Raw genomic sequence first — 18,195 nt, forward strand, 5'->3', positions numbered from 1 at the left:
TTCCCTCCCACTCCAAACCTTTAGTTGTTCTGGGGGATTGATGGGATGTGTTAGGAAAACCTGGTTAAAATTGGTTTTGACATCTCTGGCTTGTTCAAAGATTTATGTACTAGGTTTAATCCTATCCAGCTCAGTTATAGGTGCAAGGTATAAAAGTGGATTTACTTCAGATTTCCCTTTGTGGGAGAAGAATTTGGCTCATTGGAATTGACAATATGTATTGTAGGTGTGTATTATTTCCTATGTAATCATAAAATGTTGAGCAGGATGGAGAATACTGAGCAGATTGATTTTCCTGTTAGCAAGAGCCTTGCTGCATGACTGTTGCATTACTCTTTCATGGTAGCTGGAGTGAATTTTTAGAGAGGAGGATGGAGTTAAGTGACACATTAGTGAGGTATACCCCAAAAGAAACCCTGTTCTTTCCTCAGGTCTTCCCCTTTTCTTACGTGTATACTTGAGTGCTAAAGCAGGTACCTAGTGGATCAAAGACATTACTGCACAGAGCAGCAATTAAATTTGCTTACACCACCTATGTATCCCTGACACTTGTATTTTTGCTAGAGTGCATCAACCTCGCACACTCTTGCACAGAGATTTGCAGGGTCAAGGTCTTATGTTTCTTTGGCCAGGATCTCCCACCTCCCGTCTTCACTGCCTCGACCCGATGTTCTCTTTGGGGCCTGCTGCTTTTTTGTGGTGGTATTCTTTCCACATATTTAGAAGTAATGTGTGGGAAGAGGGATTGTGGTTGCCAGTGAATCTGTTATGTCCCAGATAATGGGAACACGGGAATACTGAGATGCTTCTGCAGACCTGGTGCTGATTGCCTCGATAAGTGCCACCTCTCAAAAAGCTGTTCTTAACAGTACTGGACCTTGGTTACTTTCTGTTGTAAATGAGTGTTTCCAGATGGATCCCTGTACTGCCACCTGCTACTTCTCCTCTTCATTGTAACTTTCTGGTATCTTCATGCTGAGAATGGACAATAATAGCATTATGCCTCATTAGCTCATTTACAGGTAAATCGCAGAATTACAGATAACTGGAGGATGGAGTGATGAACAGAGTTAGGCAGTAGAGCTCAGCATATCTGTAGGGAAATTGCATCCATTAATGGAAGACACTTGATTTGTATTGACTCAAAGCTACAGGAAATGCTGCAGATTTTTAGCACTTTAGTTGCCTCCTGCAGTTCCTTAGCTCTTGCTTTCTTTCATTATAGGTAAATGAAGGAGTGTTCAGCTTAAATCTAGCTGTGGATGAAGTCTACACTTTAACCACCCTCTTGGCAGGCCAGAAGGGCACTTACCCAGATCCTCCCCAGTCCAAGCCTTTTCCTTCAAATTACAAGGATGACTTCAAAGTTCGTAAGTCGACTCTTAATTTCTTAAGGGCTGTGCTGCCCATGTGAGCAGAAGGGCTTTGGTGCTTAGAGGTTGGCATTAATGTGGCCTAGTCTACACTAACAAGTTAGGTTGATGCAGTTGTATCAACTGGATATGAAAAAGTTACTCCTATGAGTGGCATAGTTAAGATGACCTAACGCCTGCTGTAGACAGCGCTGGGTCAATGAAAGAATTCTTCCTCTGACCTAGCTGCTATCTCTTGGCGCAGGTGAATTTCCTACATTAATGGGAGAACCCCTCCCATTGGCATAGACAGTATTGACACTGAAGTGATAGAACTGCTATGCTGTTGTAGTGTTTCAAGTGTAGCTGGTTTGCTAGAGAATTAAATACATCACACGTAATGTAGCCTTCAGGCTGCTACTGGGTTTCTTTTACTTCTAGTCTGGCAGCTTCTTTCCCGGGTCTCTTCCCCCAAACAATCCCTCCCATTATTTTTCCTATGATGCCTGAATAAGTCAGTCCTTCTCTACAGCAGTCTGCCTTTCTTGCAGATCTTCAGCTCTTACGCATACAGTTTCACCTTCTCTCTTCCAGATCTTCTACATATACACTGCCCTCTGCAGAGATCCCTTGTAAGCAAGCCCCAGCAGGCCTTAATGGGCTGCAGGTGCTCTGATTAGGCTGCTGCTTCTGGCAAACTCTTAAATGGCCTCAGGTGCCTGCCTGATAATACAGCACAAGGTTCTGCCCTCTATATACTCAGGGAATTGGGAATTGTTTACCCAGAGCCCTGTGTACCTGTCCTCCATTAGAGTGCGGCAGCCAGCTGGTCTGGGTCTGTCTCATGCTTATATACTGAAATGTAAGAACATTTATATTCTAAATGATGTATTTTATAATTATATGGTAAATGAAAGGTAAGCAGTGTTTTAGTAGTAGTGTGCTATGACACTTTTTTTGTATTTTTATAGCTGATTTTGTAAGCAAGTAGTTTAAGTGAGATGAAACTTATGGGTATGCAAGACAAATCAGATTCCTGAAAGGGGTGTGTCACATTGCAAGCAAGCTTTGTCCTGAGGCTTCACATCCTAATGGCTAGAGTTGGTAGGGTTAACAGCCCCAGTAGTGGGAAGCTGGGCTCCCCCTATTCCACCGGGCTCCGACCCAGGCCCCTGTAAGTGGCAGAATGCTCTACCACTCACTCAGGAGGGAGTTCAACCACAACATGCTGAGCTCACTCAGGTGGGAGATACTACTCCTGCACTCTCCCAGCTCACTACCTACCAGAGTCAGCATGGGGATGCTCCGTGTATCTCAGGGTCCTCTGGTTCTTGTCGTCTAGGTCTCAGGTTGGGGTGCCTCTGGAGCTCTGGCAGCAAGTCCTTCTCCGACGTCCAGCCCAGATTGAACTGAGCTACTCTCTTTTATACTATTCCAGTCCTTGAAGCATGCTCAGTGTGGCTGGAGTGGGGACGGGGGACTTCCTCTACCCACAAGGCATTAAGTCCTCCTGGCCCAATGTGGGGTATACACATCCCATCACAAGTTAGAGTAGTCTGAAAAAATTGGGAGCCACTTTCATCCACATTACAAGCTGATGTATTTATAGAAGTCTTTCTACTACAAACACTCTGAGCCAACTTGCAAACAGAGAGTACAACAGTCCAGATAAACGCCCCTATCCATCTCTGTTGCCACTAATCATCCTCCCTGATCAAAGGTATTTTTGACAGGATGTTCAAGAAATATAAACCCTAAGCTTCTCGTGCTGGATATTCACCAGTTTGTTGTGTTTAGACACACAAATTGAGCTTGTGTGCTCTTTTTTGCTCACCTGGGTCTCCAACCTCTCTGACACATTTTCTACACACAGTCTTTGTCTAGTAATCCCTTTCTAATGCAGGCCCCACAGCCCAGTTGTCAAGCATCAGTGTTGAGCCCACCCAGACATTCTAGTAGTTTAAGCACATTTTTGCAGACCTCCATTCTTGCAGGCACTTGGGATTATAGTTTGTCCCTGCAGAAGTGCTTGAAGCAATAGACAGACTTTGCAGAAGGATTTTTTTTAAAAACAATCACCCTTTGCTTTAGACAGCCCAAAGAGATACAGGTCTGGCCAAAACAATAAACACTTGAGTATTATTCAGTTCTTCAGTTTCCTCACCACTGTTGAGTGCTTTTTCTGGATTTGGATCAGTGTCCTTTCAGCATTTTAAACTCTTTCGATGGGACTTCACTCCTTCAGGTTGGGCTTCTCTTCCAATTCATAGTCTCTTTTCTGCCTCCTTCCCCATGCTTGCTGAAAATGTTCCCCTTCTCTCTAGAAATCTGACCCTAGTCTGAGTCCCGTCTCAATTTATCAGCCTTTGAGGTTTTTTAAAGGTCTGAACTAGCACCTGTTTTTTGTTTTTATTTTTTTCCTTGTGCAAATCTTCTACAGGTTGAACCTCTCTAGTCCAGCATTCTCTGATCCAGCAATATCAGTGGTCTGACATGATTTTAGTTAGCCAGTTGTCTTGGGTGTGGCCAAGTTTCCTGCAGTCTCATAAAGTTTATTTACAGCCAACTATCCTGTCTGTGTTCTGTCTTGTTATTTAGCTCTAATTTAACCCTAAATATCTTCCAAGAGCTCAATAAGCAGTGGAAGTATTGTTAATGCTGCTAGACAATATTGACCTCCCATAGTTCCACAAATTCTCTAGTTTGGCCCTGAGGGTGCTGGACTAGAGAGATTCAAACCTGTACTCCACCTTTGAAGATCACCTATACTAAATGCATTCTTCCTGCACAAGCACCCTTCTTATCACATATCTGTTAGGACAATCATGAAATATTAACAACTTCTTTATGTTTATTCTGTAGCTTCTTCCAAACATGTATATGCTATGTGATGGGGTCCCTGTCAGTGTTCCCTCTAAGCTGTGTGGCAGCACAGCTTCACAGAATCAGCCTCACCCAGTCAGAGGCTCAGGGCTCCGTGTATGAAGCTGACGGACTAGCAGAGGCTGATTAATCACCTGTGAAGCTGTTTATTCTCAAGCACAGATATGCTGATAAATGAAATTAGAAATATGGAGAATCTCTTTGAAGAGAACTGCAGGGTGTGTGAGTAAAAGAAATAAACCTATCTCTAATTGCTGGATTTCTTTCTTCTTTGAGTAGGTAATCCACCCTTTAGTGAAGCTCCATATTTTGCTGATCAGACTGGGGTATTCGAGTACTTTGTGAACACTTCTGATCCAGGGGGCCATGCTTTCACACTCCGCCAGGTGGTGATTCAGCGACCCATCACTTGGGCTTCTGATGCGGACCAGACCATCAGCATTATAGGAAATTTTAAATGGTATGTCAAATTCACATTAACTAAGCTTTCCAGAATTCAGTTTTTAGGCTTTTTTGTAGTTTATTGAATAATATAAAAAAATTAAAGCATTTTTTATTTTTAAGTATTTAAAATTTAAATTTGCCATATATTATTGGGAGGGTGGTCAGACAATTTATTGATTGGAAAAAAAAGTAGTTTTTTGATGGTTAAAAAGAGAAATTGTCAACATCACAATCAAGCAGTATTTTTTCTTTGCCTATCTCTAAATTCAATTATTAATAGAAATATTTTTGCTGGGCTGTGTATACATGGTAAAATCAATGTTTACTGATATTCCAAGGCTAATTTTAACCTAGGTATTTCCAATTATGTGCCATCCCATACCCTCTCATGGGGCAGCTAGTGTCTTGATTTTTTCATTCCAAAGCTAATTTGTGAGACTGATACCTGGAAGTGTACACATCTGTCTTTTTGAAAGCCAAGTATTGCAAGTGATTTTTATTTAGAATGGTGAAAATATTGTAGGCCATATTAGTGGCAGCTTGCAGTATTACGATAGAGATCAGATTTTTGTTTTTAAAATCCAGTGCACATACCTGTCCACATATTTGTAGCCAGGCTGAATGATTCCACTTAAGCTCTGTTGTACAAATAGAGAAGAATTTAAGATGACTATAAGCTTTGGGTCAGGAGTGGTTGTGCGCTCTAATATCAATGTAAATATTTGGTATTACAGAAATATTTTGTAATTGAAAGAGTTAATTTGGTTACATTGGTCTTGGGGTGCCCCCTTCTGTCCAATTCCCAAAATTGCACTGACTTGATTGATAGTGCACATGAAATACTGCATTCTAGGTAGAATAGTGGTAGAGATGTAGCCGTGTTAGTCTGGGGTAGCTGAAGCAAAATGCAGGACAATGTAGCACTTTAAAGACTAACAAGATGGTTTATTAGATGATGAGCTTTCCTGGGCCAGACCCACTTCCTCAGATCAAATAATGGAAGAAAACAGTCACAACCATATATACCAAAGGATACAATTTAAAAAAATGAACACACATAAAAAGGACAAATCACATTACAGAACAGAAGGGGGATGTGGGGGGGGTGGGGGGGGAAGGAAGGTGAATGCCAGTGAGTTAATGATATTAGAGGTGGGGAAGGGGAAATGTCTGTGAGTTAATAGTATTAGAGGTGATAATTGGGGAAGCTATCTTTGTAATGTGTAAGATAGTTGGGGTCTTTGTTAAGTCCCGTGCGGAGGGTGTCGAATTTTAGCATGAATGCCAGTTCAGAGGATTCCCTTTCAAGTGCAGATTTGAACGTCTTCTGAAGTAGGATGCAGGTTAGCAGGTCATTGAGACTGTGTCCTTTCTGGTTGAAATGACAATAAACTGTTTTCTCTTTGTGATCTTGTCTGATATCTGTTTTGTGGGCATTAATCCTTTAATGCATTCTAGGTAATGATGGATGTGAATGCATCAATCAGTGAGTAAGTCAAAGGACATTCATAACCAGATAAACTAAGAGGCAATCCAGTGAGCTTGTACACTGGAGTTGGAGGTCTGTTGACTTACATGCAAAGATTAATTGGAGAAAAGAGGGGATGCAAAACCAAACTTGTTCAAAGGTTGGTTGGTGTAGAAAATAATAGCAGGAATTTGGGGTTCTTTGTTCCATATTGTCAAAACGTTCCTACTCTGTTACTGTTCTGACCTCTTTCAGATTAGTAGGGCCTTTCATTTTCTTTTTTTCTTCTGCTTAATTTTTCCCCAAAATTTACTGGTATTTGTCACTGCAGCAACAAAAGCTGCTGAAAATCAGTTGCAAAAAACTATTAATTTTTCTGAACAAATATCTGCATTTATTTTGGCAGACAGCAGGCCTTGGGGGTGGGGAAGTGATTAATGTTTTGATGGATGGAATGCCATGTGGTTTGCTGCAGAACACAATGTCACCTCTGACTTTAAGAGAATAATATTTTTTTTTCAACCGCGACCCCCACGGCTAGGCCTGGCTGTTGGCAGCCACATGGCATGGCGCTTAGATCCGGGTGGCCAGAGACTGGGCCTGGCCATTGGCAGCTGTGCAGTGACCCCTGAGAGAGACATCCGCGACCCCCTTGGGGGTTGCGATCGATGAGTTGCGCTCCACTGATTTAGACCACTCATCCTATAATGGTTGGACGGTGAAGCTAGACAATTTCAGACCAATTTTAGGGGAAATTTTGTAATCTATATTCTGTAAAAGGTCAGACTGCGTAATTACAGTGGGTAAGTGCTTAATTCCTATAGTGCCTTTATTCCTAAATCTTAGTGCTTTGCAAAGGTAGTTAAGTATCCTAAGTTATTTCATGGACAGTGAGTTGATGTGATTTACCCTGGTCATATACCGTGTCTGTTGGTTGGGAGTTGGTCTCCTTATATTTGGTTTGTATGAAAATCTCTGTAGAAACAGAGATTAATCTTGCGTTTTAGCAGCAGTGACAATAAGACCTGAAAAACTGGGTTTGATTCCATTGCTCTAGACTAAGGTTTGAGAGATTGCATGGGATTTACCAAAGCTGTGCAGCTCACATTGATGATGTGGTTGCAGGACTGAATCATCTTATTAAAGAAAATACTTATTCCTCCAGTGTGGGTCATTGGAATGTCTGTCAAGCTATACAGAGAAGACTTGTAAATGGCGCAGTACCACCTTTATGCTAATTTTCTTTATTTTTCATTAAATGTTACCTTTCTCTTGCAGGGTAAATGTGATAATAACTTGTGACGTATACATAGAGCACTCGGTCAATGGCGGCGTGTTTATTGCAGGAAGAGTGAACAATGGTGGGATATATGTTCGACGTAGCAGAGGACTTTTCTTCTGGGTGTTTGCAGATGGCACCTACCAAGTCACTGGTGATCTTTGTAAGTAACTCGTTATTAATGTGACCTGACCTCCTTTAAAAGCCTGGCATTTGGTTACATCTCAGCCCAAAATAAACCCAACTGAACGTTTGAAGAAAAAGCTAGAGAAAATACAGGATGCTTATTTTCATAGATGGTACTTAAAACTCATTACAAGACAGTGGGTTTATACTGTATGCTTACTGCATATATTAATCATCCAGTAGTCTGAAGGCATGTGGCTTTTTTTATTGATAAGCAGTCACTGTCTGTGCTGTATGTGTTAAATGACGTAAGGTGTCTATCAAGAGGATGTCCGTGCAAGTGCTTAGATACCAGGGTGGTGGATGTGGTATGAGAATTTAGCAGCACTGCACAGTCAGTTTCATAGGATGATCAGAAGAATTTATCCAGCTGGAAACAAGGAGACTTGAGTAGACAGAACATGCTTCAAACTGAAACTTAGCGAAGTTGTTAGATTGAACCTCTCTAATCTGTGAGACGATGTTCACTACTTGAAAGAATCATAAATAGTCAAGGTGTCAGTTTTATTTCTTACCAGAAGGTATTTCCAACAAAAGAGTATTTTATTACGTAGCACATCAATTCAGTTTTGACTCACAGGAAAGAAGACTATCTATTGAATCACTTAACACTACTTTCTGTAGTACTTGACACTCTGGTCTACTATCAAAATTCTGATCATGCCGTACCTGCTTATCTGGTCAAATCAAAAGCTTAAATATATGTTGGTGTGTCTACTTTTCTTTAAAAATGTATTAAACTCAGTTTTTGGCACATACTTAGCACTAAGGTTGCTCTCTACTTCAGTGGAATGACCATATTGCTGATAGAACTTTTTTTAAACTTTACTACCCATCTGGGTCAAAACCCTACAAGTGAAAGGGTCCATATCCCATGGTAAGTCAACTGACTTAAAGTCAACAGAGGCAACTGATCTCTAACAGACACTTGTTGTTATTTTGGATAAAATGATTGGAAGGACATATGGTCTGGCTAGCCTAATAGGATGTCTTTGTGGGTTTTTTTAAGGGCCTGATTACTGGGTTTTTTGAGACTCTCCTCCCCCACATACTTGAGGGTAAAGTTGCAGGTTCTCAATACTTTTGAATATCAGGTGCTAAGTATCTAGGCAAGAAATGGAACATCTCGATTATAAGCTACCCAGGGGATTAGGAATTGCTCGTTATCCACTAACATTGTGTATGTGTTTCAGCTGGAAAGGAGGTCCTGATGAAAGGAGTGTCTGGTGTGCGAGCCAGAGTATGGCACACGCTCACTCTGAAACTCAAGGTAAGGATACAAGTTGAAAGCCACAAGAATTAACCAAAATATTCTTTGCATAGATCACCTTTACATTACAGCACACCGTTATCCTGTGACTGTGTCAGTAAGTGATAGTTAAAATAATAATACTTCGTGTGTTACATCTTCGAAGAGCTTTATAGACACACATCCTCACAAAAGCCTAGGAAAGTGTTAATCCTTTTTTGCAGAGAGTTGTGGCACAGTTGGGTGAAGTGATCAGTGCAGTACTACAGAGGAAGTTTCTGGAAGACTGGGATTAATCTCTATAGTCTTGAGTTCTCAAGAATGAGCTTTAACCCCCCCCAGACCATGATTTGCATAAAGTTGTAGTGGAGTTAAAATAACTTGGTTTTGCTTTTTGGCAATCCAGTATTCCATTAAGTGATTTAATCTGCCCTGCTATATACCACAGGCTTTTGTATTTCACTCAGTACCCCTATATTGAACCCAATAACATGTTTGTTTGACTATAGTATGCTTTCCAGAAAGTCATCTAGTCTTAACTTGAAGGTATCCGGAGATGTGGAGTCCAGCACTTCTTTTGATAGTTTGTTACATTGGCTAATCATCCTGTTTTTTTAAATTCTGCATAATTTGAATTTGTCTGGCTTCAGCTTCCTGCCACTGGTTCTTGTATGCCTTTCCCCATGCTGTTGATGAGCCCTTTAGTAGTAGTAGTAGTAGTAGTAGTTAGTAAATTCTTCCTTTGAAGGTTCTTATCCACTGCAATCAAGTTACCTCTCAGAGCATGTTTATATGGTAAATTAGTGTGTAGCAAACTGAAGTGTAAATCCACAATGCTTCAGCAGCTACCTGTTTCTTTGGGCCTACTGCTGTTACACGTAGGCCAATAGTGTGCCAAAAAAGTAAACTTTCTGCACAATATTTTAAAATTTTGCAAAATTCTTCATATTTTATTTATCACAGTAAGGTAATGTAATCATGCTAGGGTCAATTATTTTGGTAACTTTATTTCAAATTAGCTATCAGCAAGCATGTAACCATACAGACAAAAGATTCAGGAAACATTTTTTGACCAATACATTCTAGGCATATTAATACAGAACCCCAGTAGTAATTTATTTATACTACAATACAAAATGTATTTCCTGCATTCTTGGAATCAGTGCAAAAGGCTTGGAGGAACCAGGGGTCATGGAGATGCTGAGGGAGAGGGATGTCATTGCTGGGAAGGAAAAGAGCCTGGGAGTGAACCAGGAGAGGGTGTGTGGGAGAAGTATGGAACAGATTTTTTCTAAGGGGGGCAGAAATTGTTGGGAGCTGTGAATTCTACCCCATGCTGACCCCTATCCTCTTCCATTCAGTGAGGCATATCTGCCCTGTCCCTGTGTTTTCCTGCACTCCTGCTCCTTCAGGCATTTGTCATGATGCCCTCATTCCCATTCATCTCGATGTTACCACACTAGCTCCTGTTCGCCTGCCCCTGTGTTCCACCCACTTGCCCTTCTGTCATCAGTCTTTGACTTCCCAGCAATTTTTGTACCCTGCTCTGTTCATGTCTCCTCCATGTCCTGTCTTTTTCCTGTGTCCAGGATTCTCCCAGACTGGTAGTGTGCAGTGAGCTGACTTCAAATAATGTATGTGCCTCTTTTCTGCATGCTTTCACATTTTTGGCATCCTTTTTAAAATAGGGATTGCTGAATTGGACACAGTATTCTACGGTCAGTCTCACCAGTGCGATGTAATGAGCTACAGTTGCCTCCCTTTACCTGCTTATTACTCCCCTGTTTTAAGAGAAGGGACTAGAAAAGGTGTCCTAAACATTGTATGCCCCATAATATCTGGGCCGACTACAGTCTATATTTTCTACAGCTGTTGAAAAAACAATAAAGAACAACAGATTCACCCTAGGACTATGGAATGGTTGTACACTTATGGATAGAGACAATGCACAAATTCCTGAGGCTATGTTCTTGTATCCAGAGAACTTGCTCGCTGTAGTATTGACGTTGCATCACTGAATGAGACTAGATTGGCCACAGAAGATTCCATCAGGGAGCAAGGAGCTTTTCATTTGGAAAGGAAAAGCAGATGATCAAGACAAGATTTATAAAGCTTGATTTTCCATAAGAACGTCACTCCTGAGACAAATTCCTGGCCTCTGTGTGTAACTGAATGAATATCTCATTAAGCTTTGATTTCTCCTGAATCCTCTATGGCATGTAATTGTCATCAGTTCCTTTGTGCCTACACTGACCAGTACAAAGGTAAGCAAGGATCAGTTCTACTCTGACTTGGACTCTATCAGCAAATCAAGCCCTGCATATAACAAACTCATCCTTCTGGGAGACTTTAACACTAGAGTTGGTAGCAACAGCAATGGCTGGAGAGATGTGATAGGACAATACGGAGTAGGAAGGATGAACAGCTGTGGACTCCTTCACTTGTCTAAATGTGCAGAACTGTCTGCTCATCAGCAACACCATCTTTAGGCAAAATGATAAATATAAAATGACAAGGATGCAGCCAGAGTCCAGACAATGGCGCATGATTGTGTTATCACTTGTCAATAAGATGTCGGCCATGTCAGAATTGCCAGAGCCATTTGTGGTGCAGTATACTAGACAGACCACAGGTTGGTCAGAGCAGTGCTGAACCTGCATATAGTCCCATCACAGTGTAAGCATCCCAAACTTAATATAACAGCCTTCATTATAGCAAAACTCAATCATGGCATCTATCAGATGCAGTTTCAGCAGTCTTATGACGACAAGCTCTGTTCATGCCTGCCAGTCACTGGCAGCTCAACAGAAAAATGGAGCCAGTTTAAACATACGATTGTTGATGTAGTTAAATCAGTGTTGGGACCAAAGAAAAAGTTACACCAGGATTGGTTTGAGCACAGCGATGACCTCACCAAATTTCTAAGTGACAAGCAGAAAACATTTGCTGATGAGAGAATGAAATCACTTCCATCTCAAAGAAAGATAGATTTAAGTACCTACAGAGCAAGACCCAGTCTGAACTATGGAGAATGCAGGATTCATGGTGGGAGAGGAAAGGTGCAGACATCCAGAATTACGCAGATACAAAAAAGGCAAGGATGTTCTATGACTCTCAAAGGAGTCCATAGACCATCTAAATCTGGCACAGCCCCCTTGAAGTGAGCAGATGGCACAACCCTCATCAAAGACAGAGAGAATCATACAGAGATAGTCTGAACATTTCAAGTCTATTCAGTACGCCGTCCACAATAGATTAGTGTGTCCTTAACTTTTTACCTGCAAAAGCCATGAAAGAGGATCTCGATCTCATTGGATGTAGGGAGGAATTCATAAAAGCCACCAAACAACTGAACTCTGGTGTGGAAGAAAACATGCCAGTGAAATAATTCACCAGTGCTGAAACTTCAGATGCATTTGAAATCTTGAATGGGGTGAAGCAAGGCTGTATGTTCTCCAGTGCTGTTCATCTTGTCTTTGCTTGTGTTCTCAGCCATGCATGAAGGGACTTGGATTTAGGGGATAAATATCTGCTGCTGACTTCATGGCTCCCTCTTTGATCTTTGAAGACACTGGAGAGGCTTTTCATGGAGGCAAGTTTTTGCTAATGATTGTGCCTTGATGGTTCATAGACAAGACAAACTTTGGGTCATCATTGATTTTTCTGAAGTATCCTGGCTCTTTGGCCTCACCATCAGTCACGGGAAGACAGAGGTCTTGTTTCAACCAGCACCTTATTCCAATGCCCCAGTGCCAGCCCTCTCCGTTCAAGGCACACCGTTGAAACTGTGGATCAGTTCAAATATTTGGGCAGTACCATTTCAACTGATAGCCCCCTTTATAAGGACATCTCCAGAATTAGTAAAGCCAGACAGGGCATTGACTAACTTTGAACAAAAGTTCTTAACCAACACAACATCTGTGTCTCCACCAAATTGAGTATCTACAATGCATCTTTCCTGGACTTTTTATAGACATCACATTAAATAGCTTGAACAATTTCACATGCACTACTACTGCTTAATAATGAACATTCTCTGGCAGGATGGAGTGACCAATATTAAGACTCTTGAGGGAGCAAACAATCAGCATCGAGGAAAAGTTATTGGTAGCACAACTTAGGTGGACCTGGCATGTCATGAGAATGGAAGATCACCATCTCCCAAAACAGATCTTGTATGGGGAGCTGAGACAAGAAAGAAGGGTCTCCATATAAGTGTTTCAAAGGTAATCTGAAGAGCAGTCTCCAATGGGCTGGGGACCCAGGCCTGCCCACACTGGTCCTGGGCCAGGGACCTGGCAAATAGCAGTTGCCTGCTGAGTATCAATAGAGTCTGTTGCCAGCCCATTGCTTGGTTTACTTGGTATATAATTACGAAGGCTGTTCCAGTCACACTTTTTTGAATATTGGCACAACATTAGCACTTCCACAGTCTTGTGGAATTTCTCTTCTGTGTCATAACTTATTTAAAAAAAATAACATTAGTGGGCCAGAGACCTCTTTTAGACCTCTTTGGGTGCTAATTATGCATGCCTGCTGATTTTTAAAAATGTTTATCTTTAGTGGATGTTGTGTGACCTCCTCCTTGGTTACTTAATAGACTGGAAGGTACATCCTCCTCCTTGTATACTAAGAGCACATTGTCCCATTTCATTTTAAGTTTTGGAGCAGAAATCTTTATTAAATATGCAGTCTCTTTCTGTATAGCTAGTAAGAATTTTACATAGCACACCATCTCTAGCCATAATTTGGCAACACTTATTCATTACCTTACTGGAGCACTGTCAGCAGTGCCTTAAATATTCATATCTAGCCAGCTTTTTGTGGTGCTAACTCATGTATTTAGAAGAATAGATGTCATATGCTTTTCTATGGAACTTCTAAAATCAGATTTCCTGCCCTTGTCTAGACTTTGCTATTGTACCTGGTCTGACTCCAGTAAAGCACAGTCTTGAAATAAATCTTTTTTGAAAATTTGTACACTAAGCCTGTACCCTTGTTGCCCACATGCCAGCATGTTTGCTGTAAGACTGGCTTTGTGCGTGTTCTTAGATCACCTTAATCTTCTTAGAGTTGGAGGTCAAAGAACTGTGAATTCAGTTTCCATTCATCCACAGACTGTGGGACCTCAAGCAAGATTATTTTCTTTATGCTTTAATTCACCTCTGTAAAATGGGGATAATGAAACTTGAATCACAGGGATGTTGAAAAAAAGTGCTATTTGTGAAGTGCTCAGATATTGGCGTGGTAGAGAGAAGATTGCTAGTATCATTTTGGAACTACCTCTTAGACATGATACTGTAATTTATAAATATTCCCAGATAACCACCTATTTGATGTCATGGTAGAAAAATTGGAACTTCCTCTTAAGAGTTCTATAGTGGCCAAATAGGATAATCCCTGCTGGAGTGTGGTTTCCTTCTGTTAAATCTTTCTCGTGGAGTGCTTTTCTCTGGTTATAGCAGCCTTTAGAAAAATGTAAACTCTGTAGTTAGTGTGTATTTTTTATTTGTTACTGCCATCTAGTGGAAAAGAGTTGCAGTAATATTATGACTTAAAATGTTTCTATATTGAAAGTTATTAATTGCACTATCCTATCCAAAAGAAGTAAAAATGTATTTTAGTTACTATCCTGAGTGCATACAGTTCTAATACTTACAGGGTAGAGCTTCTGATTCCCGTTAATGTTGGGGAGTCAATGCGGCTCTCAGAAAGTGAGCTGGATTCCGTCTCTCCTTGGGTCTGTCATTCAAATTAGTTCTATCCATGCAGCTCCACTGAAGACAATTGGAGTTGGGAGTCTAATGGCAGATTTGGCCTAGTGCAACTCTTAGGTCACCAGAAATAAGAGGAAAACCCAGTTTAATTCTTAAATTCCAGGTTGAGTTGGTAGGGTCAGAGCTTAGACTGAGTACTTCTTTATATGGAAACTATAAATATATTTGATTTGAAGTTAACTGAGCTGATAAACGTAACCCTATGATGGAGTATTCTAGTCACTTTTCAGTGGAAAACTGCACTTGAAGCACTGTAAAAGGGCTAACGTTTTCACAAGTACTCCAATATCATGCTGACTTTCCCAATCTCTTCTCCCTGCCCCCCAAATGATAGGTCTGATTGGGAAACTGGTCACTGGATTTGCTAAACTTCTTCCCTTTCTTCTGACAGGGTTCATCTGCCTCAGGATTGCTTAATGGTTATCCTCTCTGGGAGAACGTCACCATATCTGAGACAAGTCATGGCTGGGCAGCTATTGGAACTCGTTCCTTTGGATTTGCGCAGTTTGACAATTTTCACATTGAGGCCAGCTGAAGTTGATGGCAAATTTGGCCGAGCCAGTTGTTTTATTGCTGCTTTGAATCTGAGCCAGTTCAAATTTTGCAGATTACTTGTAAATACTGTTTTGAGGTGGTATTATTAGCCAGATTTCAAAATTCCACCCTTATTTATTACTGTTTGTTAGGCACTTGAGAAGATACACGTGCTTGTGACTTAATCAAAAGGATGCTTTGGGATTTTACCATTTAATTTCTAGAGATAAGCAAACAGGAGTCAAACCCTCTTGAATTTTTGGAATTCAGCCATCCCAGTTAACATAAGTTTTAAGAAATTAACATGCAATACTCAGAAGCTTCATTTTTAACGTTTATATGGCTCTGATGTTTTTTCCTTTCATCATCCAACTAAGAATTCATCATCTAAGCGTAGTGAACATAGTCCTAAAAAAGTCACGTTTACTGTTCCTAAATTTCCCTTTCAACAAAATGCTTATAAAGATGTTTTGCCTTTTTTTCTTGCCTTAGTCTGAGGTTAGGGAATGCACAACTGCAAGTGCATTTGAGTTACTTGTCCCAGTTGTAAATGAAACCTGCCATTCCCTCATTACACATATTTTGAGGCTCTGTTCTTTGCACTGGAGTACAAACTCAACTTGCAGTTGATCTGGCCATTTATGAAGTGCTTTATTTTAAAACTACCTCTCTCATTAATGACAATGTAGCAAATGAGCTGAAAGCTGTTTAATGCAATCAGCTGTTGATATCCCCAGTCTTTTCTGTTCACTATCTTGGCTGCTTTTCCAGGAGTGGGACGGGAAAGATGGGTGTCTGAATTTGGTGAGGTGCATAGATAATATGGCCATGAGCTCTTGAAGTACAGATGAGTATATTTCCTCTAGAGTTGACACCCAAGATGTGTGTGCCACTTAGCTACTGAATGGTCTAATAAGTAAAGATCTCATTCTGAGATGCAGAAATTCTCTTTCCCTGGACATTGGCAACAATAAACTTTTCCATTCACATCAGGGCAGGACTCTGAACTAGCTAATATGTGAAAAATGTGCCTCTTTTCCTAAAAGGTTTGTCAAGTATCTTCCACTTACAATATGGGATTCTATTCTAAAACAAAGAATAAATTAAGTATAATTACATTCTACAAATCCTCAGTGGAGAAAAGCCCTCTCCATTTTGCTGTCATTCCTTGGCTTTCCAAGTCACTGCACCAGCTGCAGAGTTAATTTGTTCTTGAACATATAAGTGAGTCTTCAAGTACCGAGTAAAACTCTTATATATTGCTACTCTAGGTTCTGTAGACTCTTGCGTTTTTCTCCTTTTGTTTGTTCATGTTTTGCTGGGTTTAGTTTGGAAATAGTCTTCTGGTAATTCGGTGAGTAAGATCATCTTGTCATACAAGGAGGGAAAACTTTCCATACCTCCTAATTGATTAATACTTACCAAATTTCACTGTTTTAATTAAGGAAATCCAATAAGATAATAATCTAATTCCAGAGTTGATAACCCATTTAAAACCTGGACAAGATGCATTTTTAGGCAATCTCCTGTCATAAAAGACTGCCTGCCCCAAAGTATCTCTAAAAATACTGAGCAGAGTTCTGATCCACTTTTATTGGAAGACTTAACTCTGTCAAGCAACTGATTGTTCTGAATGGTCCCTTCAGACAGACATAATTTATTTTCTTAAACAGTTACACTGGTACTACTTGTGACTATTAACAAAACCCTTTATACATAGTCTCATACGTTGAGGTAATCTTGAATTCACTAATAGTTAAAATCATTTACAATTTTTGTCATGGTCAGTAAGCAAGTTAGTTTTTGTTTGATAAATGAGAAGAAAATGTCTAGGCCAGTATTCAGATGGGAGCACAGGTTAGATAGGTGTCTAACTTACCTAAATAAGTAATCCAATTTCTAGAGAGGTGTAAGTGGGAGCTGCACATGTTCAGCACTTCCTAGAATCAGGTCACATGTGGGTCCCTGAAGTTGGACATCCATTTGAAGAATGTGAATAGGTGTAAGTGACTATATTTCAAGAAAAAATTAGAATAGCTGGAACTAGAGATCTTTTCCTAATGGGGGATTTGTGCAGGAATTCTTGGTAACTCTATTAGCTGCAGGGTATGTATGTATTGGTGATGGAACAGCACCGATGATGCAACTATTCCAAAGAATACAGTTAACATTTTGCATTTTTGCACTAGTTTATTAATCAATTGTACTGTTTTGCATTATGGACTAAATGTTATACATTATTGGGAATATAGTTTTTGTTAACTTATAAAATTAAAGTTATACAGATAAAATATTTCAAATTATTGTGATACTGTTTAGTGAAGTTTTGTTGTGTAGTCAACTTATACAGCTAATTCCTTCCCCTTGAATGGACTGTAATGCATTTGGCAATAGCAGATAAGCTGTTAAGTGCTTCAGTAAGAAACAGATTTACATGGTTGATTATAAATACTAATGATTCTGAATAAGCAAATAAAACACTTAAAAACCCCTTCTTTTGTGCAGAGCCATTCTGTAAATGCATTTTAACATTCTTCACAGAGAAGATTGATAATTGACATTTTCTAGGGCCTTTACACTTAGCAAAGAATATGAACTCTTTTAATGTCCATTTTTGCAAAGTGCAGAGTGTCTTCAGACGTCTTTTAGCTTCACTGGAAGTTGACCACCTTGCAGGATGAAGCCTGAGGTCTATTTCTCTACAGCTAGGTGCCCAGTTGTAATAATGGGCTCAAGTTTCATAGAGTTAAGTGACTTTTACCGTCCATTGAATTCAAATGTGTGTGTGTGTGTGTGTGTGTGTGTGTGTGTGTGTATATATATATATATATATATATATATATATATATATATATATATATATATATATATTGTTAAAAAATTCAAACTCCCACTTTAAAGAACAAAAATTTCCAGCACAAATAGCCAGGTTATCTGGCCTTTTTCTGTCACTTGCCATTTAGGCTGGTAGCTTAAATTTTCAATGCTTGTTCCTGTAAATAATAAGCCTTCAAGTGTCTGAG

General features: G+C 40.1%; 1 protein-coding gene across 4 annotated transcripts in view; it reads left to right on the top strand.

Annotated features, from left to right (window-relative positions):
- GALC (galactosylceramidase) overlaps positions 1 to 17,663 on the top strand; it is a 52,957-nt gene extending 35,294 nt beyond the window's left edge. For all 4 annotated transcript variants that reach the window (XM_006112029.4, XM_006112031.4, XM_006112032.4 and 1 more), the window contains 5 exons: positions 1,226 to 1,370; positions 4,515 to 4,695; positions 7,426 to 7,589; positions 8,806 to 8,882; positions 15,030 to 17,663. In XM_006112029.4, the coding sequence (XP_006112091.2) occupies positions 1,226 to 1,370; positions 4,515 to 4,695; positions 7,426 to 7,589; positions 8,806 to 8,882; positions 15,030 to 15,173 (711 nt within the window). In that variant the 3' untranslated portion in view covers positions 15,174 to 17,663. The remainder of the gene's footprint in view (positions 1 to 1,225; positions 1,371 to 4,514; positions 4,696 to 7,425; positions 7,590 to 8,805; positions 8,883 to 15,029) is intronic.
- Positions 17,664 to 18,195: the final 532 nt, after the last annotated feature.

Source organism: Pelodiscus sinensis, chromosome 4 (assembly GCF_049634645.1).
Source record: "Pelodiscus sinensis isolate JC-2024 chromosome 4, ASM4963464v1, whole genome shotgun sequence".
Taxonomy (NCBI): Eukaryota; Metazoa; Chordata; order Testudines; family Trionychidae; genus Pelodiscus; species Pelodiscus sinensis.